The 25,934-nt window shown below is 43.5% G+C and overlaps 1 protein-coding gene across 1 annotated transcript in view; it reads right to left on the bottom strand.

The window, feature by feature from the left end:
* Positions 1-7,188: 7,188 nt before the first annotated feature.
* Positions 7,189-25,934, bottom strand: part of MPP3 (MAGUK p55 scaffold protein 3) — a 31,208-nt gene continuing 12,462 nt past the window's right edge. Inside the window, exons 10-18 of the mRNA XM_077163007.1 lie at positions 22,731-22,795; positions 21,383-21,403; positions 20,743-20,784; positions 19,411-19,575; positions 19,224-19,304; positions 16,031-16,124; positions 15,719-15,827; positions 14,206-14,325; positions 7,189-8,292 (exon numbers count right to left, since the gene is read on the bottom strand). Coding sequence (XP_077019122.1) covers positions 8,116-8,292; positions 14,206-14,325; positions 15,719-15,827; positions 16,031-16,124; positions 19,224-19,304; positions 19,411-19,575; positions 20,743-20,784; positions 21,383-21,403; positions 22,731-22,795 — 874 coding nt within the window. The 3' untranslated portion in view covers positions 7,189-8,115. The remainder of the gene's footprint in view (positions 8,293-14,205; positions 14,326-15,718; positions 15,828-16,030; positions 16,125-19,223; positions 19,305-19,410; positions 19,576-20,742; positions 20,785-21,382; positions 21,404-22,730; positions 22,796-25,934) is intronic.

Below are 25,934 nucleotides of genomic sequence, written 5' to 3'. Positions count from 1 at the left end.
TGAGCATTTTTATTTGAGGCTTTGCAAAGATCTTTTAACACTGAAGGGGACAGAACTAGAGCGAGAAAGTGAGAATTTTTTAACCCTTTTAAATGTGCACCATAAGCACCATCCTGGGTGTGGGGGTGGGGAGAAGATGTGGAGTGAGATGGTCCGCCCCAAGTTCAGCCCTGTCAAATGCAAAAATAAAAATAAAAATGAAAAAGAACATGCCAAAATTAAAATTCAGACATCACACGGAACGAATGCCGTTCGTTCCCTCGTGAAGACACAAAATTGGAAAAGAATGCTTCATCGAAGGTACCATGTCCTCTGTTCATTTATAGGGAGCAGCAACAATGGAAATGTGAAAAATATCATCAGGTCCAAACACATGATGAGACGACATTGCATGACTTCTATGTCATGCATGACTGGCCATGTCGTGTAGGAGCCAGACTTTTTTTTTTTCACTTTTTATTTTGAAATAATTATAGAGTTACAGGAAGGTACAAAGAAATGTACAGGTTGGTCTCCTGCTTCCCTAGATTTCTCCAGTGGTAACATCTTGCATAATCATAGTACAATGTCCAACCAGGAAATTGACATTGGCACAATCCATAGAGCGTATGAGATTTCACAAGTTATACAAGCACTCATTTGTGTATGTGGGTGTATAGCTCTTTGCAATTTTATTATACGTATAACTTCAGGTAACTGATACTACAGTCAAGATATTTAACTTTACTGTCATCAAAAGACTTTCTAATACCACCCTTCCCCTCCCCTTTGCATCCCTGACCCCTGGCAATCACTAATGTGTTCTGTATCTCTGTATTTCATGAATGTATCCTTTTGAAATTTTTTCCCCTCAGTATGCTGTCCTTGAGGTTCATCTAAGTTGTTGCATGTACCAATACTTCATTCCTTTTCATTGCTGAATAGTATTCCATGGTGTGTATATACCAGTTTATTTAACCACCCACTGTGGGCATTTGACTAACTTCTAACTTTTGGTTATTAAGAATAAAGTTGCTATAAATATTCATGCCTAAGTTTCTGCATGAAAATAAATTTTGATTTCTCTAGGATAAATGGCCAAGGGTGCAATTCCTGAGCCATATTGTAAGTCTATTTTCAGTTGTAAAAGGAACTGTAAAACTATTTTCAGAATGTTGTATCATTTTACCTTCCCACCAGCAGTGTATGAGTGATCCAGTTTCTCCACATCTTCGTCAGCATTTGATGTTATCATCACTTTTTATTTTAGTCATTCTGGTATGTATGTAATGATATCTTATTGTGATTTTGATCTGCATTTCTCTAATGGCTAATAACACTGACCATCTTTTGGTTGCTTATTTGCCATCTATATATCCTTTTTGGTGAAATGTCTATGGATTTCTTTTGCCTACTTTCTAACTGGATTGTTGGTGGTGGTTATTTTTAATGCTGACTTTTGAGAGTTCCTTATACAGTCCTTATATAGGGTGGGGAGAAGAGGTGGAGTGAGATGGTCCAGCCCCAAGTTCAGCCCTGTCAAATGAAAAGATAAAAATAAAAACGAAAAAGAACACGCCAAAATTAAAATTCAGGCATCACAGGGAACAAATGCCTTTAGTTCCCTTGTGGAGACATAAAATTGGAAAAGAATGTTTCATTGAGGGTACCATGTCCTCTGCTCATTTATAGGGAGCAGTGACAGTGAAAATGTCAAGGTGTTTGTCAGATATATGGCTTGCAAATATTCTCCCCACCTGTGATTTGCCTTTTATCCCAGGGTCTTTCCAAGAGCAAAGCATTTTCATTTTGATGATATCCAATTTATGAATGATGGAGCTGCTTTGTATCCCTGACTGTATTAATGTCAGCATCCTAGTTGTGATATACTATAGTTTTGCAAGATGTCACCACCTGGGTAAACTGGGTAAGGGGTACATGGGATCTGTCTGTATTATTTCTTAGAACTGCGTGCAAATCTATAATTATCTCAAAATACAAATTTGAAAGAAAAAAATCTTTATGTCCAAATACGAATCCATTAATAATTGGCTCCATTTAATCTCAGTTTGAGGAACCCCGATTCTTCTAGACATCCAGGCTAGAAATTTGGGGAGTCATCTTTTACTTTACCCCCCCCTTTCGTCCTTTCCCACTCCCTACATACCTTGAAATGTACAAGTCCTTTCCCAATCTCTGTAGGTACTGCTGCCTCTATTTCAGGAATCGTGATCTATTAGCATTGTTAACCCCCCAAATATGCCCATATTAATTTCTGGCTAAACATCTTCAATGACTTGCCATTCCTTGCAGAATGAGCCTTAGCTTTAAATAAGAAAAACAAGGTTCTCCAGGATCCTGCCTCACCCCCACTATCAATGTGAATTCTCAGCTTCAAGCCATAGAAACCGACTCTGCCTGATTTAAATAGTGAAATAACTTATTAAAGACGATGAAATTAGTTCTCAATATTTTCTAGAAAACTGAAGAACCATGCTTCAAGCCGCACATCGAGGAAAAGTAAAAATCTTGCTGCAGAACTGGTCTGGAGGTGCTGTGGCTTGTTAAGCTGCCACTGCTTTGCCCGGAACTAGACCTTTCTGAGCTCCTGCTGCCTTTGAAAAGTCTTCATTGTCCCTGCCATTTTGTGTCACCAGCTCCCAATTCCAAGTCAACAGAGAAGGGGTACCTGATAGGTATAACTTCAGGTACACATGTGTGTATTTATATGCCCATTTCTTAGCTGCAAAGGAGGCTGGGAACGTGGGTATCTGGCATTTTCCACTTCTTTAGTGGACATGGGCTCTGCTCTTCATCAGGAATTATCAGATAGGAAATTTCTTCCAAATTAGAAGGGAACTCAGATGCTAGAATTCCATAAAAATGACAAATTTCTGCAACCTTAAGTCTCATTACTTCTTGCCTCCCATTTACACTTTTCAACTATAGGAGATGTGCTTTTTCCCATCCTATTTATGTTGTTTCCTTTAGTTAGAAAATTCATAGTTTTATCTCTTGACCTATTCATTTTTAAACATACAAGGGAGTCCATTCTCCAAAAAGTTTCCATGGCCTGCTCAGGTTACAGCATACACTTCCAAGTGTTCGGAGAGTTTCCTGTTATATTTCCCGTTATATTTCTGTTATTGATTTCCAGTTTAATTCTGTTATGGTCAGAGATCATATTCTGTAATTTAAATTCTTTTAAATTCTTTTAAATGTGTTAAGGTTTTCTGTTATGGGGGTGGGTTGTTTTTGTTGTTGTTTATGAGCCAGGTTATGGCCTTTCTAGGTGACTGTTTCATGGACATTTGAAAAGAATGTGCATTGTGCTGTGCTTGGACGAAGTGCCCCATAAATTTCAGTTAGCCCCTACTGGTAGTGTGTTCAGTCCTTGACGATTTCCTGTCTCATAGTTGGATCAATTGCTGAGAGTGGGGGGTTGGAATCCCCAACTATACTTGGGGACTTATCTATTTCTCTTTCCAGCTCTATCAGTTTTTGCTTTGTGTACTTGGAAGTGATGTTTTTGGTGCATACACATTCAGGATTACTGTATCTTTTTTTTTTTTTTTTTTGGGTGCATGGTCCGGGAATCGAACCTGAGTCTCCCACACGAAAGGCAGGCATGCTAACCACCAAACCCCCCATGCACCCTACTGTATCTTCTTGGCAGATTATCACTCTAGGACATCCCTCTTTGTCCCTAATAATTTCTTTTCCCTGAAGTCCCCTTTATCTGATATTAAAATAGCCACTTCTGCTTTTTAAAAAATTTCTTGCAATGAGATAACATTTTTCATCCTTTTACTTTCAACCACATTATGTCTGAAGGGACATGCAGGTGTACGTAGCCCATAGTTTGGTCATGTTTTTTGTTCACTCGGCCAGTCAATCTTTAAATTGGTTCTTTACCCTTTCCATTTTAAAAATATAATTGTCTTGAGGATTTAGCTCTTTTGTTAATTTCTCACAGGTCCCTGAGGCATTGTACTTTTTTTTTTTTTTTTTGCAGTCTATTTTCTCGCTGTTCAGATAAAGTCTGTCTCAGGTACACTGATTTTATCTTCTATCATTGCCACTCTATATTGAGTTATTCTGTCATATTTTTTTATTTCCGCTATTGAACTTTTTAGCTCTGTAATTTCCACAACTTCTATTTCTTGGCCAATATTTTCTGTTTTCACTTGTTTCAAGAGAACTTGTAATTGATTGTTGAAGCATTTTTATTATGCCTGCTTTAAAATCCTTGTCAGTAACACCAACATCTGATTCACATTGACATTGGCACCAGTTATTATCTTTTATTATTCAGATTGTGGTTTTCTTGGTTTTTGGTATGAGTGATTTTCTACTGTGTCTTGGACATTTTGATCATTATGTGGAGTAGCCCTTAATCCTACTTAAATCTATTTTAGCAGGATGTCTTCAAGTTTAGTGTGAAAGTTCTTGACTTCTGCTGCCCATTCAGTTTTCAGAGCTCTTGCAATGCTCTAATGTGCTTTGTTCCTCTGGTGCCGCCAGGACTCCTGCTGGTGCCATCTGTAGGGACAGAGGGGCTTTCCTGGGTCGTGTGGTGTCGCTGAGGTGCCTTCTGCAGAGGGGTGGGTTGAAGCTGCTGGACCCGAGTCTCCTTATGCCATTGGACGGAGGGCAGGGAGAAACAGGGCTTGCTGCTGCCGCCACTGTGGACCAACTGGGCTGCCTGCCGGCGCTCCAGTCCTGTAGTGGGTTGGGTCCCCACTAGGTCTCTAAGTTGGGCTTCCCCTTTTCTCATCCTTTGGTCAGGAAAAGTAGGCTTTTTCTTCCTTCCTTCCTTCCTTTTTCTTTCTTTCTTCCTCTCTCTTTCTCTTTCTTCACCCCTCCTTCCCTCCCCCCTCCCTCTCCCAACACTTTCTTTCTTTCTTGGTGGTTCTGGGCTGCAGGCCTCTCCATGGCCCAGTATATAGGACATTAAAAAAAAAAAACCCAGGGAACTCATACACCATGGTTCCTGAGGTCCCTAGTCAGTCCACCTTCTTTCTGGCTTAGAGTCCTTTTATCATTCTGTTGAATAATTTGCAAGAAATCTTGTTATATTTAGAGGAGAGGAACAGGAAAAAGTAAGTCTAGACCACCTTGTTCCAGAATCACAAGCCTAACTTTTAAAGGAATAATGGTTTCAGACTGTTTTCAAAAGGCAGGGGGAAATGGGGCAAGAAATTGATCAGTATCAATTCCATCAGATGGAGAAATGCTGCTTATTGGTTCTGAACTATATGATTCAAGAATGGGCTTGATGTTGGTCTGTAGTTATTAAGTGAATTACCAGCTGCTATCACTTATTGATGGGCTACATGTCTTAAAGCATGAATGTATTCAAATATGCAATGATGAAAGTATGATTGATGACTGTTTGATATATATCTGAGCACTGCCTATGAATGACGGATGGTTATATATTCCTTAAACCAGCTCCTGAATGGGGTCGTGTGGTTGGCAGGGAAGGTTCTAAATCAGTGGATCAGGTATGGCAAACAAGATTAACTTACTTGTTAATTCCACTCAATTGATACTGGGCACTGTGTCCTGAAAGATTTGAAGGCAATACCTAGATTCAATGTGAGAGTGCTGTGATCAATTGGCAATGTCTGTCATGGGTACAGGAATGGATGTCAATGGCATACGTACCACCCATTTATATCCCTGCCTGACCTAGAAAAGTCTTCTAGAGCTCACATCCTCTCTGGTTGTAAATGTAGACACAGGCAGGGAGCTTACCTGCATCTGAAGGTAAAAAAAAAAAAGTGCATTTTGAGAAATATATATAATAAGGAGATATCTTGGTATGAGCACCTCAAGTGATGGACTTGAGAAAAAGTTTTGCCTAGGAGTTAAGAACATATGTATTTGAGGTTGGAACTACATTTACACACATTCCACAACTTTATTTGTGTAAGCAGGTGGATTTTTTGAACAACACTTCCCTATTTTTTTTACAAACAGGAAAACCCTTCCCAAATGACCTCTGTCGCTGGGCCTGAGCCTTTCTACACCCACAGAACCGGTAGCACCTAAACAGCTGTAGACGTGTCTTGTTTGATGATGGGGAAAATGCCTTGACAGGAAATATAACAGGCATCACGTTTTAATGCTTTGCTTCACAACACACATAAAGAGAATTATTACCAGTTCATCTGACAATTGCATGGAAATATTGCAGCAGCAGCAGAAAATGTCTATTGAGCAGTATGAAACACAAAATAAAGTGAAGTCACGCCATCTGGTGCTCATCCACTGAATTCCAACACTCGAGGAACAACCACCCAAATGGAACTTATTAAGAGTTAGTTAAGGTCTATAATGCGGCGCCTCCCTTCAGGAATTTTCAAGAGTAATTTCGACCTAAGCATCTGTTGCCTTATGATTTGACTTCAGGTCACAACTAATATACGACTCTGTGCCATTCAGGCTTCAAGGGGCAGCCCTCCTCCCTTTCTTGGTTCTCTGTTGAGCAATGCGAGACCAGTGTCACTTGTTAATACTCTTAAGGTGCAAAGAAGTCCCATCCTTTTGCCAGAAAGTTCTATACACTGTGATCCTATCCAGTGGACCTACAAGGTTGATGAGCTGTAGAGTTGCAAAGGTGTCCTTGCAGAAGGAAAGGTGGAAATTTCTAAATGGGCAACAAATCTTCTCCCTGGTGTTTCACCTTTAACTTGGCCGCCTTTTCTTCTCATGAGTAAGAGAACTGGAAAGTTTATACTTGTATAAGAAACCTTTTTCAGTCTTAGAAGTTATAGCTACACTTGTATATTATTGTAAATTTTATCTAGAATACATTCCTCACTTGTAAGTCAGTTATTTAACTGGGAGCGTCAATTACAGGACCACAAAGGAATAGGCGGTGCGGTGTAATGGTTAGCGACTGTTTCTGGGATGGGGGTAGACGTGGGTGCAAATGCCAGCTCTGCCACATTTTCTGTTGCTGTTGTTAGCTGTGTGAACTTGGACAAGTTATTTAAACCTTCCAAGCCTTGTTTTTCTCATATGTATAATGGGGATCATAGGAATTCCTACCTCCAAATCTGGCACATTTGCCTAGTTCATGTTCTACAAAAGCCCTGGCACAGTGCCTGGCACAGAATAAAGACTTATAAACATTAGCTAGTAATAAGAAATGAAATTCTCTGAGCTGCTATGGTATAGCACAAATCCTGCATGAGATTAAATGCTTTTGCTCAGAGACAACCCATTAGGCTCACACTCAGAGTCTCTATACTTTCATTTCGACAGTCAGAACTAATTTATCGCGTTTTGGACATAATTTTGACAGAGGGAATCATCTGGTTTCCCACGGCCTTGCACAACAGGAATCCCTACAATCTGAAGGAGGCTAGACACCAGGGGGCTGCCAGTAACAAAAGGAAAACCACCGTGATAGAAGGCATTTTTAAAAAGCAGACACGGTCAATTTTAAGAGTCTAGGACTATTTAGAAAGGGAACAAGCAGCCTTACATTCCTCAAGAATCCCTGAAGGCATTGCTATATTACACACAGAACATTATGGTAATGCATGTTGATGGTGAAGTGTACCCCTGTCTTCCAGGAAGAGTTAATGTATGCTCACCATTTCAAAAGGCAGAGAAGCAAGTCATCTGTTAACAGGCAGGCACTGACGATCAAAAAGGCTAAAATTAACATTTTAGTGCTTGAAGACAGGAGAGCTTCAGTTGTGTGGAAAATCCTTGGGTAAAACAACTTAGCTTCCAACAAAATTGAATAAATGAAATGTCACTATGTATAAAGCTTAAATATCTCTGCAAGTTGGTTCTGCTGAATTAACCGCCCCTCCCCAAAAGACAGTGGATACCGAACTTTGGTTCAAAGAATCACGATCAACTTGCCTGTGATACTTTAATGAATGCAGTGTGTTATTTTGTCATACGCCCCTTGGAAGTCATGTTTTCTGATCCAGAAGGGGACAGGGAGGAAGAATGGACAAAAGCCAACAACAAATGAGACTGGCCACTTTACTCTTTTTGATGAGTGAGTTTTGGAGAATCCTTCCCCTCTTGCACTTGAGATTCCCTGGCGGTGAAATTAGGAAAGCTGGGCTAGAGGATGGTCTTCAGCCTGGACAGTCTAGGAGGGAGTTACCTGACCCAACTAACAGGCACCCAGTGAGTGTCCCGGTGCAGCTTGTCCAAGATCACTTCGAGCTGGCTGTGTGCACCCTGGAGGTCCTCCTTCACCAGGACAGCGTCCACCAGGTGCCCGTAATGCTGGTCTAGGAAGGCGGCAGAGGTGGCCATCTCTTGCTGCTCCTCGTCCTGCAAAGAAAGGGGCAGATCTGGAGCCGCTGGGTTCGTTCTCCCCCCAAAATAAGCCTAAAGTTCCCATAGGCTCTGGGAACATTTTAATTTTTAGAAGTTGGTTGAATAACTATGCTCCATTAATAAGAAACTTTGTATACAGGAACAGAGCAAAGTGACAACATCAAATAAAACTTAAGGAAAGTTCATGGTCAGTAGACATGACCATTATTCAAGCATTCATTCACAAAATATCTTCTGAGGATCTTTTAACTACAAGCCATGATATGAAGTGCTTTGGGGACCCCAGTTTTACCTATCTATCTATCTATCTATCTATCTATCTATCTATCTATCTATCTATCTAATCTATGTCAATAACACACTTACTGCTCCCAAAGTACATACAATGAAGTTGCACCATTGTGTTGCAAGGCAATTTTGTATACAGGTTAAAGAATTACAAGAAAAGACTACAACTATTGTTAACTAAAGCAAAGCAAGCATTTCTACAGTAGACTGGCAGAAGACGGAGAATAACTCAAATGCCCTTCTGAAGAATCCTAAATTCAAAATGTAGAACTCAAATCCTCTTTTCATTCCCTCACACCAGAGCCACATACCAGCACAGTAAACAAAGTTGATTTATTTGAGAAAGTTCTCAGACAGCAACTGGTCAAAATCTTCATTTCCTTAGGATGCCTGATGTCTTTAATCTGATTGCTTTCCTGACACCAAACACTCAGGCATAGATAGCCAATATTCCCTTCTTTACCCAACCTGGGCAGAATTTGCTTTTTCATTCAAAAGAACCTCTAACAGATCACATTTTAGACAGGTAGTTGACTGACAACTAGGTTGACTTTGAAGAAAGGAAGGTGGCAAATCCACTGTACGCAAAATTGCAAAATGTAGTTTGTAGCTGGCATTCACCTACCTCTCTTCTGTCTCTCTCCAGCCCTCTGTTGCCTGCTCTCTATGCTTCAGTGTTTTCATGCTTTGGAGTGGGGGTGAGTTCTGTCTTCCCCCAAAAAGATACAGATTTTAAATATTCCCTCTTCTCTGCTATCATCAATCGAAACCCAATTCCTACTTTAGTGAGAACATCCGCAATCTCAAAAGATGTGTTCCAAAGATCTAGGAACCAGTTTTTGCATCATGCATGAAGACAGTAAAGACCTAAGAGAAGCTGAGATATTGCTACTCTTTCTCCCAGGTCAGGGCAATTGGATGAAGCAGGGGGAAGCTACCCAATTCTAGATTCTATCTAACAAGGCTACTGTCATACTCAGAAGCACCCTGCAGTGTCCTAGTGCTGCCCCTGAATCCCCAGTTCCATCATCCCTACTACCTCCCTCACACACACGTGCACACACACACACACATATCCTGTCCACCCGTCCACTGCTTCAAGAGTTTCCTTTCCTCCAGGCATCCATATTGCATATTTTTGACAGCATTTAGTTATTAGAGAAATTTCCAGAGGAACATTTTTGCCACTAAGTACCTCAATCTTCCTAATAAATATTTGTGACTTGAAATAACTCAAATCTCCAATGGAGTAAAACAGGTGATATTTGCTTTATAGCCACAAATCCCCTGAATACTTACCCTGGCCCATAGAACAGGAACTCACCCACCCATGGCTTCAGCCAAAGCAGATCACATGGACAGTCCCCATATGCGCTCCCCATGTTAGCTCAGCTTGCTAGTTCAGAAGGCAGGCGCCCTCTTAACTTGTGGGCAGCAGAGAGACAGACAGGAGATGCAACTAAAAGGCATTTCATACAGTAGGTCTCCCTACCAAGAACTCAGGTGCCAAAGAGAGGACAAATATTCAGTGTTACATAAAACCCAGACCTTTATAAGGAATTTCTCCAAATGTGGTCTGGGATCTGCTTATGTGAAAATCACAGTAAAGTATGACTGTTGAAAATGCAGATCCCCAGGCCCCCCTCAGACCTGCCAGCTCAGACTCTCTGGGCGTAAGCCTGAAGACTCTGCATTTTAACTCCCTGTGATCTTGATACTCACTTATGTCAAGAACAACTGTGGCTCTGGAATAGCAGATTGCATCCAGAGATGCTGGAGGAGCAAAGTGGGATTTCACAGCCGGCAGTTGAGCTGGCCCGCAGACACTACGGAACAGCACCTGGTGCAGCTGAGTAATCATCAGCCCACCTGCTTGGAGTGCAGCATTTTGTTGTGTAACAAAGGAGACAGATTAAATGATAAAATCGGTCAGGCTGGAAGGACAGCTGTAATAGACTGCAGTTCTTCTTCTCTAGAAATGACAACCATGGGCCAGGAGTGTTCTGACTCCTAGGAAACTGGCGTCTCCTGTGAACCTAATGATCTAGCAGAACTGTCTGTGTCCAATGCAGCTGCTTGCTGTCTTCTTGACTCTATTTTTATTATTTTTAATCTGAAAATATTTGTAAAAACTATTGTAAAGCAAAATTGACACGATGACCCTAAAATTCATATGGAAATGCAGGGGGCCCAGAATAGTCAAAACAGTCTTGAAAAAGAACAAAGCTGGAGAACTCACATTTTCCAGTTTTAAACCTTACGGCAAAGCTACAATATCGTACTGGCATAAGAATAGACACATAGATCAAAGGAATAGAATTCAGTGTCCAGAAATAAACCCTTACATGTTTGGCCAACTGATTTTCAACGAGGGTGACAAGACAGTTAAATGGGAAAAGAATAGTGTTTTCAATTAATGGTTCTGGGGGAACTAGATATCCACATGCAAAGAATGAAGATGGCCCCTACCTCACACCATACACAAAAAATAACTCAAAATGGATCAAAGACCTAAATACAAGATCTAAAACTGTAAAAATCATAAAAGAAAGCAAACGAATAAAGCTTTCTGACCTCGGATTAGACAGTGGTTTCTTAGCCATGACACAAAAAGCAGAAGTGGAATGGAATGATATCTTAATGTTTTGTTTGTTAATTTTTTTTTAATTAATAAAAAAAAGTTAAAAAAAAAAAAAAAGCAGAAGTGACCAAAGAAAAAATAGGTAAGTCGTACCTCATCAAATTTTAAACTTTTGGGTTTCAAAGGACACTGTCCAGAAAGTGAAAAAGACAACCCATAGAACGGGAGGAAGTATTTGCAAACCATATTATCTGTTCAGGGACTTGTATGAAGGATAAATACAATTTCTTACAACTCAATAAATAAATAAATAACCCAATTTAAAAATGGGTAATGTATTTGAGTAGACATTTCTCCAAAGAAGACACACAAATGGCCAAGAAGCACATGCAAAGATACTCAGTAGCATTAGTCATTAGGGAAATGCAAATCAAAGCCACAATGAGATACCACTTCACACCCACTAGGATGTCTATAATCAAAGTGACATGAAGTGTTGGTAAGGATGTGCAGAAATTGGGACTCTTTGACACTACTATTGGGAATACAAAATGCTGGCAGCTGCATGAAAACAGTTTGGCAGATCCTTAAAATGTTCAACATACCAGTTTCACACCCACGTGTGTGCCCAAGAGAAATGAAAACATAACTTGTACACGGATAGCACAGCAGCAATACTCAGAAGGCCCCAAAATGGACACAAACTAAATGCCCACCAAAGAAATGGATAAGCAAAATGTGGTATATCCCATACAGTGGAATATTATTTGGCCATTAAAATGAATGAAGTACTTGTGCATGCTACATGAATGAACCTTGAGGACATTATACTAAATGAAAGATGCCAGATACAGAAGGCTATATAGTATATAATTCCATTTATATGACCTGTTTATAGAGACAGGCAAAATTATAGAGACAGAAAGCAGATTAGCAGTTTCTAGGGCTATGGAAGGGTTGGGGGAAATGGGAAGCAACTACTAATGGATACGGGATTTCTTTCAAGGAGCTAAAAATGTTATAAAACTGAATGTAGTGATGGCTACACAACTCTGTGGATATACTAAAAACCACTGAATTGTACATGTTCTTTTATTATTTTTTATTCTACATTTTAAATGGGTGAACTGTATGGTATGTGAATTATATCTCAACAAAGCTGTTAATTCCCCTCAAAACAAAACAAAACATTAATCATAGAAAAGAAACCAAAAATTACTCACAAATTTAATAAAAAATCGCCCACTGTTCAGGGAGAACTGCATTTCCCATGATTGTGTATTTTCTTAGTGTGTGATGCAAAATTAGAATCATGCTGTTTTATTTTTTAATTTATTTCCCTTTAAAATTTTATGCATTTAGTTATGTCACCAAAATAGTCCTCAGACAACATGACTCTTAACTGGCAGTACAATTTTCCATTCCGTCCTGTGTATGCTATGTAATGTCATGTATTGGACTGAAGCCCTCTGATGGGACATTTAGGTTGTTTCTGATCTGGGTTTTTTCTGGTTGTTTCCAACAACATCCTGATGAACATACCGTGTATTTCTAAGTGTCTCTAGAACGAAGCTGATGTTCTCCTCCGAGGTTCTGAAGGGAAACTCTTCCAATCTTCCTTCTAGCCCCACTGCTTAACATAATTTGATTGGGGTGGACAAATATTACATATAATTCATATGAACTAGGACTGCATCAGCATCGTTATTTGGGGGCGAGATTCTTGAGCAAAAGGAAGGACACAAGAGGGTCCCCGTCAGATGGAACAGGTTTGTGCCTGTTGGTTGGCAAGCAAAGTCTGTTCTGGAACTGGGTTCCTTCTGAGCCCCTCACAAAAGCTCTGGCTCATTCCCCTAATTGTGATCCTATTGAGAACTAGAAACATGGGTCACCAAATCCATGTCTTCTTGGGAGAATGCTGCCAAAATATTAGATTTCGGATGAGGGTCCTGAGACAGACTGGACTGAACAGGGACTCTAGGCCAATAAAACAGAAGTTTATTTAGGAACACATAGGAGTATCTCATCCAATCGTTTTAGAAACATTAATTCACTGATGGTTCAAACTGGTTTACTGGGTGATTATTCAGAAAGCAATGAGAATGACCTTGTTAGTTGGTATTTCAATGAAAAAAATTCTTGTGATGGTAGCACAACATCATGAGTATAATTAACAGCACTGAATAATGTATTTGAATGTGGTTAAAAAAAAGGGAAACCTAGAATAAAATTTTTTTTTTAAAAATCCACTGGACTGCAGAAATGATCATGATGATGAATACATAACTATGTGCTGATATTGTGAATTACTGATTATATATTAGAATGGAATGATCAAAAGTTAAGAATGTTTGCGTTTGGTGATTTTTGGTATTTAAAAAAAAATTTTTTTTTTTTTAAATTTTTAAATCCATTGGATTGCACAATACAAACAATGAACCCTCAGGTGAACCACAGCTGTAGTTAATCATGCAGTTATAAAAATGTGCTTTCATCAAATGCAACAAAGGTCCCATACCTGAGCAAGGTGTTAATAATAGGGTGGGACATGGGAACTCAGTAGTTGATGCATGATTTTTCTGTAATGGAACTTCTCTAATTGAAAAAAAAAATGCATAATCGATCAAAGTAAAATTAATAACACTAAAAAATCTGCTGAGATGCAAAAAAAACAAAAACAAATTTACGTACAGTTTAGGAGTTCAACAGACTGATGTAGTTTGTCACACTCAGTTCACCCCCTGACAGATGTCAGTCCCTTCTTTTCAGGGAGACGCTTATGCAAGGGAGTGGAGCAGGGTGAGCCCAGGCAAAGCTACACCTACCCGGACCTGGGGACGCTTTTGGCTGTCCCACCTTGAGCCTTCTGGTCATGCAACATCCCCTCTACATCTTTCCAAGAGGCAAAATTAAGACAGTCTTGTGCAGAAGGTGGCTCCTGCATCCCTCATCAGCCACAAGCACCCTGATGCAGCTGGGAGCACTCCCCGAAAACAGCCTCAATTAGGCCTGCATCAGAGAAATTATTTTAAACTTACAAGCAGGGCTGCTGTGTCCTCAGAAGTTGGGGACATAGGTGGCGTCCTTTTATCCTGAATCGCCGGCTTCACAAATATAATATAAGGCTTGAACTCTGAGGTCCTCAGTTGTTTCAGTGCCTGAGAAAGTTCAGAATTATGATATACTTTTAAAATATTTTTGCATGGGAAACCTACTTCTTATAAAAGCTCCATTAACCATATGCTTCAATCACATGACCTCAGTGACTAAAGTTCCTGATTATGTTGGTCAAACATCCAAGAGCTGCCACCGAGCAGACCGACTGCTCGTGCTCTCATCCTCCCCTTTGGTGCTGGACTCAGCCAGGACCTGAAGACCCACATGCTGAGAACAGAAGGTTCCACAGCTCTGCCTCTGACAGCTGCCATCTCTTAGCTCTGATGCTTCGAGCTCTAATTAACCTTCTTAAGCCCTTCTTTGCCTGCCTGTTCCTAATGAGAGAGCCAACAGGATTCAATGTGTTTAGATTTAGTCAAATGCCATCAATCTGGACCACACAAATGCGAAATTTGTGCTATCATGCAGGCCTCCTTATGATATTCAAAGAAGAAAAGGTTTGCTAAGGAGATGAAGACACCTAAGAGATCACTCGGAACAAAATTGTAAGGACTTGAGAAGGTTTTCTGTAAGCAAACTGTACTGTTGATTATTGCACTTGATCATAATGTAAGGGCCTCTATTTGGAAACATGGGTATTTAACTGTTACATGTATCATCTGCATATAAAATCACTGTTCTTCAAAAATTTCCTGAAATTTTAGACTTTTAATTTTGACTGCCAACTCCCAGGAAGCCCAGATCAGTGAAGGTTTTCATTATATAGGCACAGTGTGTTCTTGAAAATACGTTTCAAGCCACCTTGTGTAGAATGAAGCCTTACAGGTTCAGATCTGTTTCCATAGAGGAAAAAAAATAATCCAGATTATGTTCGAAGCTTGGATAAATTTCTCAAAGACAAGGTTAAAAGGTGGCCAAGCCCTGGCCAAGCTCACGGCATGCTGGGTGTGCCAACCCGGAGATGTTTTTGAGGCACGTTGCCCTCCCTCTTTTTCCCTTTCAAACTGCCCTATGAACGCCCCATTTCCCCCCTCAGCAATCCCCAAAACTCCTGACTTTGCTTTTCCTGGAGAGGGGAGTGGATGGCCTGACATAAGAGCTCACCCCCAGCTTCTTCCCAGGTCTTTACATCTAATTCATTGTCACATCCCAATGGATCAGGGGACACCACTGTCCACTGCATGATTTACTCCACATGGGGGTTCCCTCCCTGGCTCTGTGTGCCACCCAAGGGTGCCCAAGCTCCCTACAATTAATGCAGCATTTATGTATACAAGGTCCATACTTTGGGATCATTTGATCCTCAGAGAGAGACCCAAGGAAATTTAACATCCAATGTCCCTTAGACTGAGGACAACTGTTCTATAAAATGTACAGCCCCTAAATTTATAAATCCCCTTAACTGGAAAATGACCAATTGGCTCAGGAACTCACTTCTGGCTCCACGTCCACCAGACAAATTTTGTTTTGGGCCATAACAGTTTGAATGGCCTCCAGGCTAGTCCCATAGAGATTTTCCTTATATTCTCCATGCTCCAGGAACCTAGGACACCAACAAAGGGGACAAGGCCTTTAGCTTTCCAAAGCAAAGAAAATTAAAATTAGCAAAGAAAGTTAAACAGACTTCCCAACACAACATCTCTCCCGCCTCCCCCATCCCGCCCCGGGAGGTCCAGTGGAAGATGGGACAGATGCAAAGACAGCTCAGCTGCACAGGCAGCCAATGGGCCCAGCCAACAAACGTACTTGTTGTGGTGTAAGTCAGCCTCAAACGCTTGCTTAGAAACAAAGTGATATTCCACCCCTTCCTTCTCGTGGCTCTTTCGGGACCTGGTGGTATCTTTTAAGGAAAAAAGAAGGAAAGGTGAGCAAAGAGGTATCACATCACAGCAAGCGAGAAAAGGAGCAGGAGGCCCACGCTCTCGTTTCTTTTGGACATAATCCCTCATTGGTTTGTGTCACGTGGTCTACCCACTTCTATCCATGGCATCCGGCCCTTTCCAAGCACATCAGTGACTCTCACAACAGCTTTCTGATGCAGACAAAGCAAGTCTCCCATTTTTTGTGCGTCTCTCTACATACCTGTATTTCTGTATCTCTACATACACATACACACAGAGGCAGATGTGTGTGTGTGTGTGTGTGTGTGTGTGTGTGTATCATAGGGAATTTGTTCACAATGTGTGTTTTTATTTTCCCTTGGGGGCAAGGGGTGGTACATGGGTCCAGAGTCAAACCCAGGTCTCCTGCATGGCAGGCAAGAATTCTACCACTGAACCATCCGTGCACCCAAGGTCCCTCACTTTGCAGTTGCAGAAACTGAGGTGCAGAGAGGCTAAGCACCAGGCCTGATGCCCCATAGCCAGTGAGTAGCAAAGCCAGAACCAGAATCTAGGTCTCTGCACTGTAGGTGCCCTTACCCACCCTGCTGAATTGCATCATACATGTGGCATTTAAAGAATCACTTCAAGGATCCCTCATCCTAAGCTTTCATTTCTTAATTGCTTTTCTTTTTGAGAGCAAAGGGGGCACAAAAACTGATGACCCTGCCAAGTGTATTTTCAGTTTTTGTTCAATTACGTCTCATTTGGAGCGAAAAGGAGATCTGAAGACAGATGGCCCTTTATGGACTAGATGTGTTTCAGCAAAGCTGACTCTCAAACAGTGTTAAAACACGTAGTGTTTTCCCACGGGTGTCCATAGTGGAATTCAGATGTGCTTTTTCTTCTGGGGACAGTCAGGTCCTCCCCTGAACAAGAGCACACATGAAGCAACACATGACTTGCTCTGGAGCATTCCAAAAGGAAAGAAGAGCTCTTGTCTTATGGCTCTTCAGTCACCCAGGGGCATGCTCTTATGTTCTATGCGTAGCCTTTTAGTCCAACCTTTGGCAAAACTGCTGGGATCACTTTTTGGACCATGTCATTCCCTTGCTTAAAAGCTTTTATTCACCCATTAATCATATCCTGAGCACCTTAACGAGTAAGTTCCTCAGTGGCCTGTCCAACCTCTGATTCGGGTCCACGCTAGACCGTCCCCCACACTACCTTCCCCCCAGCCCCCAGCACCGCTGCTTTGGGTTACACCTTTGTCCCTTTGCACATGCTGTTCCCTCTGTATAGAAAACCTTTCCTTCCGGGCAAATCCAGCGTAAAAGTCATCATTTCTGGGAAGCCTTCCCTGACTCCTAAAACCGAGGAGGAAACCATCTGTGTGTGGCAGGTATGCCTGTATTCAGGTGTCTCTCCCGGGGGATGGCTGGGGGGCTTTCTGAAGGACCCGTGGGTAACTTCCGCATATCCTGTCTTTCAGTCCATCCTACCAGCCTGGAAGGCCATGGCACCCCCCCACCCAAGCTTTTCCACGTCTCTCACACCTCTGTTGCCAGAATGACCTCCCCTGCCCAGTTCCTCCTTCCCTTTCAGGCTCTGCTCTGAAAGAAGGTTCTGACAGCCTGCACGCTGGGCTATGGGCCCAGAGGCCCAAAGAAGAGCAGTGGGTGAAGCAAAGACACTGCAGCTGCCCTGCCCTACAACTCTCCAGAAAGGGCCCACTGCCACAGTATCCCTTCTTGGTGACACCAGACCACCAGGCACTTCTGAGGCCAGAGGGACAGAGAGTGAGTCCCAGAGAGGAAAGGGATAGCCAAGGGCAGGCAGTGGCAGGCAGCAGGCAGAAGGCCATTAAGACTAGGCTGCTGGGTTCAAATCTTGGCTCCGCCACTTACCTACTATGAGACACCGGACAAGTTACGTAACCTCTCTGAACCTTGGTGTCTTCTTCTGCAGTACAAGATGATGACAATCTGTCTTCTCAGAGGCGCTGGGGGTCTGACTGAATGACTACACATAAAAGCCCTTGGTCTAGTACCTGGTATTCTTCCTCCTCCTCTTCATCGCATTCAGAACCAGAACCTCGTGCCCATTAGCTCTTGGCATTCCTGGTGCCTTTGGTGTTAGGCCTGGAGGACCCCTTCCCCCCAGGATATAACCTGCCCCTGGCAAATATTTCAGAAAGCCTGTCTCACTGCAACCCACGCCAGCCCAGTTTCTCCTTCACCTTCCATCAGCTGCCCTCCTGCGATAACCTCCCATTACTCAGCCTCCACTTCCCGGCAGATGAATTCTCACATAAACTCCCCTTATTCACTATCCGCCCTCCAGCATTTCCAACCCTGTATGCCTAAGGCCAGGTTTAAATTTTAAACTGTACCAATGGAAAGCTGCCAACACCTAACTTAGCCCCCTATTTCTGAAAAGTAGCTGACAGAAAACTGCCTAACCGTTGCCCCCAATTCCCCAACCCAAAAGCCATAAAAACCCTATTCCCTACCACCTCACCACAGCCATTTCTCTCTCTCTCTTGAAATGCTGCCTGGGCAGCTGTTTCTCCCTGAAATAAAGCCTTTGCCTGAACTCCTCGTTCTGCCTCGTTCCTGGTGAGTTTGCCAAGTTTCCATCTAGCAGCAGGAAGACTCGGCAATCCCCTTAGCTACAAGGGAGCACCCAAGCAGTGCCACTCACTGGGCTCTCTGGCTTCCTTAAACTGCTCTCTTACCCAAGCAGAGGGACAGGGTCCACAGGGGATCAGGGTCATTATGAAGAGGAGACTAGAAAATTCCCCACGGGAGCCCCGTGGTGTTGGGTTAAGTCTATCACTTTTTCTATAATACATTTGATCTCATCTTTTACCCTAGGCAGGAACCAGGCAGGTATTTCAGCTTCTGCCTCAGAGGGTCCTAGTGGACCACTGAGAATGGCCTTCTTCCCATCATGCCTGAGTCCTCCAATTTAGCAAAGCAGGCAGGGCCTGGGGTTTCCTTGGTAAAGATTAGGATGGATGTAGAGAGTCAAGGCCCCATGAAATGGCCCTGTGCTTATACATGCATCTCTCTCTCTCACACACACACACACACACGCACACATGTAAGCCCTCTTACGTGGTACAGCAGCACCAAAGTGCTGTGGGTTCTCTGCCACCACCTTCTGCTTCAGCTCATGTAGTCGGGCTCCCAGAGACCCTGTGAGACAAAAAGGAGGCTGGCCAGAGTCTCTGCTAAGCTTCCTCCCCATCCCTCCCTGGGGAAGAAGCCAGCTTACTCCCTGGAGACCCAAGACATCACCTACCGATCAGAACCACCAGGCGGGGCCGCTCGCCAGGCTGGTGCTGGTACCTGGCCACCTCCTCATAGGTCAGCAGCTCCGGAGACTCAGCAACTGTGGCTGTCTTCCCGTCCTGGGGGCTGCCCAGCCTCTCCCTGCGGCCCAGCCGGAAGCTCCTCCGGAGACCAGCTTGGGGTGGTGCGGGGTAGAAAACAGAGGGACATCATGGCATTTGTCTCAGGGTGTCCCTGTGCAGACTTTCTTCACCCGGCCAGACCTGGCAGGGGAGCCATGTCCCACTGGCCTCTCCCAGCGTCCTCCTGCTATAGGAAGAGGGCTGGCTGGGAAGCACGGTGAGAAAGGGGGACCCCCTGGCATCCAAACACTGAAGTCAAAGTCACCATTTTACTCGATAAAACATATGTGGTGGACCTTGGGCAAGTCTTTTCACCTCTATGAGCCTTAATTCTCTAATATGTGAAGTAAGGATATAAATTTACAAATGCAATTTGTGGTCCCACATTAGATCCTGGATTAGGGAAAATGAATGCTATAAAAGACATTACTGGGACAATAAGCCGAAATTTTAATATGAACAGTGCACTAGATAACGGAATTGTATCAGTGCTAATCTCCTAGAATTTGATAATTGTCCTGAGGTCCAGTAGGAACGTCTGTTTTTTGGAAATGCATTATGAGGTAGAAAGGGGTAAAGGGACATGAGGTCCACAGAAAGCCTGCACATGGCTCAGGCAGAAAAAAGGAATAAGTGTAGAAAATAAAGGTGATAAGGAAATGATGGCAAAATGTTAGTAACTGGCAAATCTGGGTGTAGATTATATAGCAGTTCTTTGTACAATTATTACAACTTTCCAGTAAGTTTGAAATTATTTCTAAATAAAAACTTAAAAATCTCTTTGCCTGTCTCTAAGGCCTTTGAAAAAATAGACCAAATTACAGAAGTAAAGGCATTTGAGAGAAGGCTTCTACTGGGTGGGGGTGATGTTTCCATTGAATAAACTACAATTAAGATGATGATAAGAAGAAAATAGTCATTAGCTTAGCAGTTCGCATGCCTTTCCTGCCAGGGCTAAGCTCCCTGTGATTGGGTAACAGCCAGATGGTGGGGTGGGGGGGTCCCAAATCCTAGGTGGGCTCAGCCCTGACTCTGGCTGACAAAGGATGGGGGTGAGAACTAAGGGCCCTGCAGGCTCAGCTGTTCTTAAAACGTTGCTGGGCTCAGATCCCTCAGCCTTCGTTTTCCGACCCGACATGCGCGGTGGGGGCTTGTGTGGATGGGGGGGGTTGTGTGGGGGAAGGGATGGGGTGCCCGCAGCCCAGGCCCCCACTACTCACCCACGTAATGCCCTTTGAGGTATCCCTCACAGTCACTGGTCTCTGGGAACCAAACAGAGAGGGGGCCAGTGAGTCATGCCGGACACACTCTCGGCCCATGGATGGCCAGGTAGAGCCCTCTCGGACCCTGGCTCTGGAAAGCTCAGGACAAATCCCAAGGCCTGGTAATCCCCAAGAGAGCAAGTTCCTACTGTTTTGCTCAGTTCTCCATGCTTAGGCCCCAAACAGCCTTTCCAGGCCCAGTCAGGGGGTCTGGGCTAGCAGACCCCTTCTAGCCTCTCTGGGTAGGTCAGCGTGAGTAAGGATGAAAAATAAAGTCCTTCCGGCCCCTCCCTTCTGTCTCTCACCTCCTACTTTGCCCGAACACACAACTGGCACAGAAAGAACCCAGGAAGCTGAGCCCTGGGGGCCAGGTGGGCAGGGAAGGCTCCTCAGGCCTTATACACCATTTCCATGGGCCCTGCACGCCCTATGGGGTAGGCAGGCCCAGCTGGCTGTGCAGAGATTGGCATGCAAAGAGCCAGGGGGTACAGCCGCTCCAGATCGGGAGAAGGCGCAAGGAAACAGATCCTTTTAGCCCCAGACTTCACACGGAAAGAGAACCTCATCCGTGTATACAGGGAACAAGCACCAGGCCTACCTTTGTCACAAGGCTGATCATCTGCGGTTTGCACAAAAGACAGATGGAACAGCGTTAGTGGAGGGGAACCAGAGGCCCTGCGGCTGAGAGGCAGCCACAACCTCATGCGCCGAAGGAGCCCTCCATCTGTCCCCTCTTCCTTAGCCCCAACAAACCTGGGATCTGAGCTGTGGTGCATTATTAAACTCCAAGACCTGCTCTAATTAGTCTTCCTGTGTGTGTCTTATTAGCTCATCACTGGCATCTTAAGCAGCCTCCTTGGGGCCAATTTATTCAGCAGCCCCTGCAACTTGAAAGCTAATCTGGAAAAAGCAGCCTCTGGCAGTGGCCGCTGAGCCAGAGAAGCCGCCAGTCTAGGATGCCTGCGGTGGGACAATAACCTGTTCACCTTTTCTGGGGCTTGAGACTCGCCTGAGCAAACGTGGATGCCAGAGAGAGGTGAGGCAGGGCAGAGCTAAGGGCCAGCTGGGCTCTGGCCAACTGGTGCCTACTTGGTCACTGGTCCTCTTGGGCCAGAAGGCGGCGACACCCTGGAAAAGCTGCTTCTCTATGGAGAGGCTGGGGGCAGTCTCAGCCCTGCGGCTCTAATCACAGGCCCCCTGGAGAACTGGCCCCAGCCCTGCTCACTTAACCTTGAGAGCCTCTGTTATCCCACATGGGTGAAGGGGATGCCCCAACTCTACCTACTTCCCAGGGCCGCTGTGAAGATGAAAAGGCAAGAAAATAAGTGGGTGTAGTTTCTAAAAGGTAAAGTGCTATGCAGATTAGTTGCCAGATAAAATACAGATGTCCTGTGTTTAAATACAAACAAATACTTTTTTTCAAGTAAAAGGATCTCCCAAATTTTGCATATGTTACACTTATACTGGAAAAAACTCTCTGTTGTTTATCTGAAAATCAAATTTAACTGGGCATCCTGTATACAAATACAGGTTGCTAAATCTGGCAACCCTAAGAAAGGTACGGGATCACTCAAAGCTATCTCCATCTCTCCCAGCTTTAGTGCTTTTTAAACTCTTCTGGGTCAGAGAGCCCCTCAGGAATCTGATGAAACCCGTGGTCCGTCTCCATGAAGACACGTTAAGAGCTTTGCATGCAATTTTGGGAGCAGTGTTAGCACACCCCCAATATTACCGGACCCAAGCATAAAAGTTCCACTCCAGGGAATAACTCCCTACAACCTCATCACATTTTCTCTCCTGTGCCCCTCTATTCCAACTCCTTCCTCTGGAGGCCGGCAAGCTCCAGAGGGGACTCCTGACATCGCCCTCCAGCCCAATGCCTGCTGCGTCCACGCAAAGCCCAATCCCAGTCCCTCCCCGAGGTGCTGTCTTGCCAATATACTCACAGAGGGGTTTCTTGAGGCTTTGGGGGCTCGGCAGGGTGCCTGTGGCTCTCCGGTAGCTCAGTCGCCTGGGGGGACACAAGGGAATGGGCAGGGCCCATGAGCTGGCCGTGAGGACCAGTCGGAGGGAACCTTCTAGAAGATGCAGGCAGGCATGAACTTGGCGTTCTCCTGCCGGTCATCAAGTTCCCTTGAAGGAGGTCACTTTCATGTGGGGTCATTGGTTCACAAGGAGCCTCCTGCTCTGGGAGAAGCTCACCCAGCCCAAGATGGCCACGTGCAGGGATCCATCCAGTGCTCAGTCCACCAGTGGGTCGTTAATTCACCATGGGCAGGTCAGCCTGAGAATATCATCTAACATGGCTGTAAGTGGAGAGGCAGCCACCACACCCTCATTTTTGAGTTGAGCAAATGTCTAGGGCTCTTGGGGTTGTCTAGCTTTCCACATTGAAATGCAGCTAAAGAGCCCTCTCCATGCACCCTGAAAAGATGCTGTCAAGACCTATGAAGGTAAAGATGTAGATGGGTTTGGGGCTCACGGGAGGGAACAGAGCAGCGGTTCTCAAACTTCAGCACCCCAGAATCACTGGGAATACTTGTTAGAACACAAAATGCAGCTCCTATTCCTGGAGTTTCCGAATCCGCAGGTCTGGGGTGGGGCCCTAGGAATTGTATCTCTTGCAAGTTCTCAGATGCTGCTGATGCTGCAGACCCAGGGATGAGGGCACTGGAATGAACATCCCCTGAGGTTCTGTGGTTACCATATTCCATACACCCAAAGATGTGGGCTGCAAACCTCAAGGGAAGCAGTGTGGTTATAACTGCCATGCCCTCTGACCTAGGATTCATACTTTGGGAAATGTATCCAAAGGAAATCATTTGAAATATGGGATTCTTCTATGTGCAAGATAATTATTGCAGCCTCGCAATAACGAAACACTGGAGATGAACTAAAAGTGCAGCCACTTAGGCACAAGCCTTCCTCAGAGAAGCCTTCCCTGCAAGCCCAGATAAGGGCAAATCCTCCCACAATGAATTTGGTGAGCACCCTGTCCTCCCCAGCACCCACCACATTTATGTCAAGTGGTCACTTGAACAATGTCTGGTTTTCCTGCTCAACTGTAAGCTCCTCCAGGGCAGAAACCATGGGTTCACAGCAGCATGCAAGAAGCCTGGCACAAGGCCAGCCCAATTCATAAAAATACTTTCTGCCTATGAATGAGTGGTATAGTCCCCGATGAAATATTATATAGCCATTAAAATCACACTTCATTTCTGCTGACCCCTCTATCACCTCCCTCCCTGGCACAGTGTGGAGCCATCCTGTGCTCCCACTGTGGGTCCCTGGCCCTGTTGCACACAGAGCAGAATAACTCCAATGTGCATACTTGGATGCCCGCATGTCGGTGCCCATCTATCTGATCCCTAAAAGACTGAACGAGGAAACTCGGCTCTGGCTCACCCTTCCAGAACCTGCCCTAAAGGCAGAAGCAGCTTGCAGACAGCTAAAGCAGAATAAGAAAAAAATAAGTCAAAAAGGTCTGGGGCAAAGAAATGCTGGCTTTATAACATACAATAAAATTCCCAGTAGGAGGTAAAAGTCTTTTTCATAGGCACAGAGAGAACACTAGGATTCCTGTGAATGGGGTTCCTAAGGCCAAAAAGAGCACAAGCCCAGGACAAGAAGCAGGCTGAGAAATGACAGAGAGGACCCTGCACTTCATTTTCACCTTACGTTGATCTTCTTGAGGCAAGGGCTAACCTCTGAAGGGAGCACGAGCCAACATAAAGCCAATATGAAAAGACAGTGAAAGGTGATTTTGCATTGGCTCATTTGTTTTGTTAGATCCTGGTACTCAAGTGACTAAAGCCCAGAATTAACACATTAAACTATTCAAATATATGTGTACAACAAAAGATTATAAGACAAAGAAACAGGAAATGATGGTCCTTCCAAAGGAACAAGATAAAAATTCAGAAGCCATCGATGAAGAATACCAGACTTTGGACATACTGGAAAAAAGACTTTTTTAAAAATAATCTTCAATATTCTCAGGGAGATAAAGGAAAATATGGAGAAATAACTAAAGGATATCAGGAAAGCAATGCATGAACAATATGAGAATCTCAATAAAGAGAAATCTTGAAAGGAACCAAAAAATACTGGAGTTGAAGAACAAAATAGCCTAAATGAAAATTTCCCTATAGGGTTTCAACAGAAGACTAGAGTTGGCAGAAAAAAGAATCAGTGAACTGAAAGACAGTACAACTGAAATGATTCAGACTGAGGAACAGAAAGAAAAAAGAATGAAAAATGCGAAAAGAGACCTGTGGTATACCATCAAGCGCACCAATAAACACATTATGGGAGTCTCAGAAGAAGAAAGAAAGAAAGAGGCAGAAGGAATAGTCAAAGAAATCATGGTAAAAAAACTTGCCAATTTTAACAAAAGGCATGAATACACATTCAAGAATCCCAGTGAATCCCAATGGAACAAACTTGATAAGAACATGCCCAGACACATAGTGGTCAAATTGCCAAATTCAAGTATGAGGAGAGAGCTCTGAAAGGTGCAAAAGAAAAGCAGCATTATGTACAAGGGATCCCCCAATAAGATTAATTGCCAATTTCTCATCAGAAACCACAGAAGTAAGAAGGCAGTGAGACTAAATATTTAAAGTGCTGAATAAAAATAATTGCCAACCAAGAATTTTATATCCAGCGAGACTATCTTTCAAAAATGAAGGTGATGTGAAGACATTCTCAGTAAACAAAAGCTGAAGGAGTTTGTCACCACTAGACCTGCCCTCCAAGCAATGCTAAAGGGAGTTCTTCAGACTAAAAGAAAAGGACACTAGACAGTGGATTGAAGCAGTATACAAAATAAAGACTTCCAGTAAAGGAAACCATATGGGTAATTATAATTGCCAATACTGTTGAATTGTATTTTTTGGTTATGCAACTCCACTTTTCACTTCCTACAAATTCTAAAATGCAAATGCATAAAAAAATGATAAATCTATGGTTTTGACATACAACGCAAAAAGATATAATTTGTAACAAGCATAAGAAAAAGGTGGCGGGTTGGAGGGGTAAGGAACAGTGTTCAGGTATGCTAATGAAGTTAACTTGGTATCAAACCAAATGTGAGTGTTATAGATTTAAGATGTTAAATTTAAGCCCCACGGTAACCACAGAGAAAATAT

Source organism: Tamandua tetradactyla, chromosome 6 (assembly GCF_023851605.1).
Source record: "Tamandua tetradactyla isolate mTamTet1 chromosome 6, mTamTet1.pri, whole genome shotgun sequence".
Taxonomy (NCBI): domain Eukaryota; kingdom Metazoa; phylum Chordata; class Mammalia; order Pilosa; family Myrmecophagidae; genus Tamandua; species Tamandua tetradactyla.
This window is presented reverse-complemented; position numbering and strand designations above follow the sequence as displayed.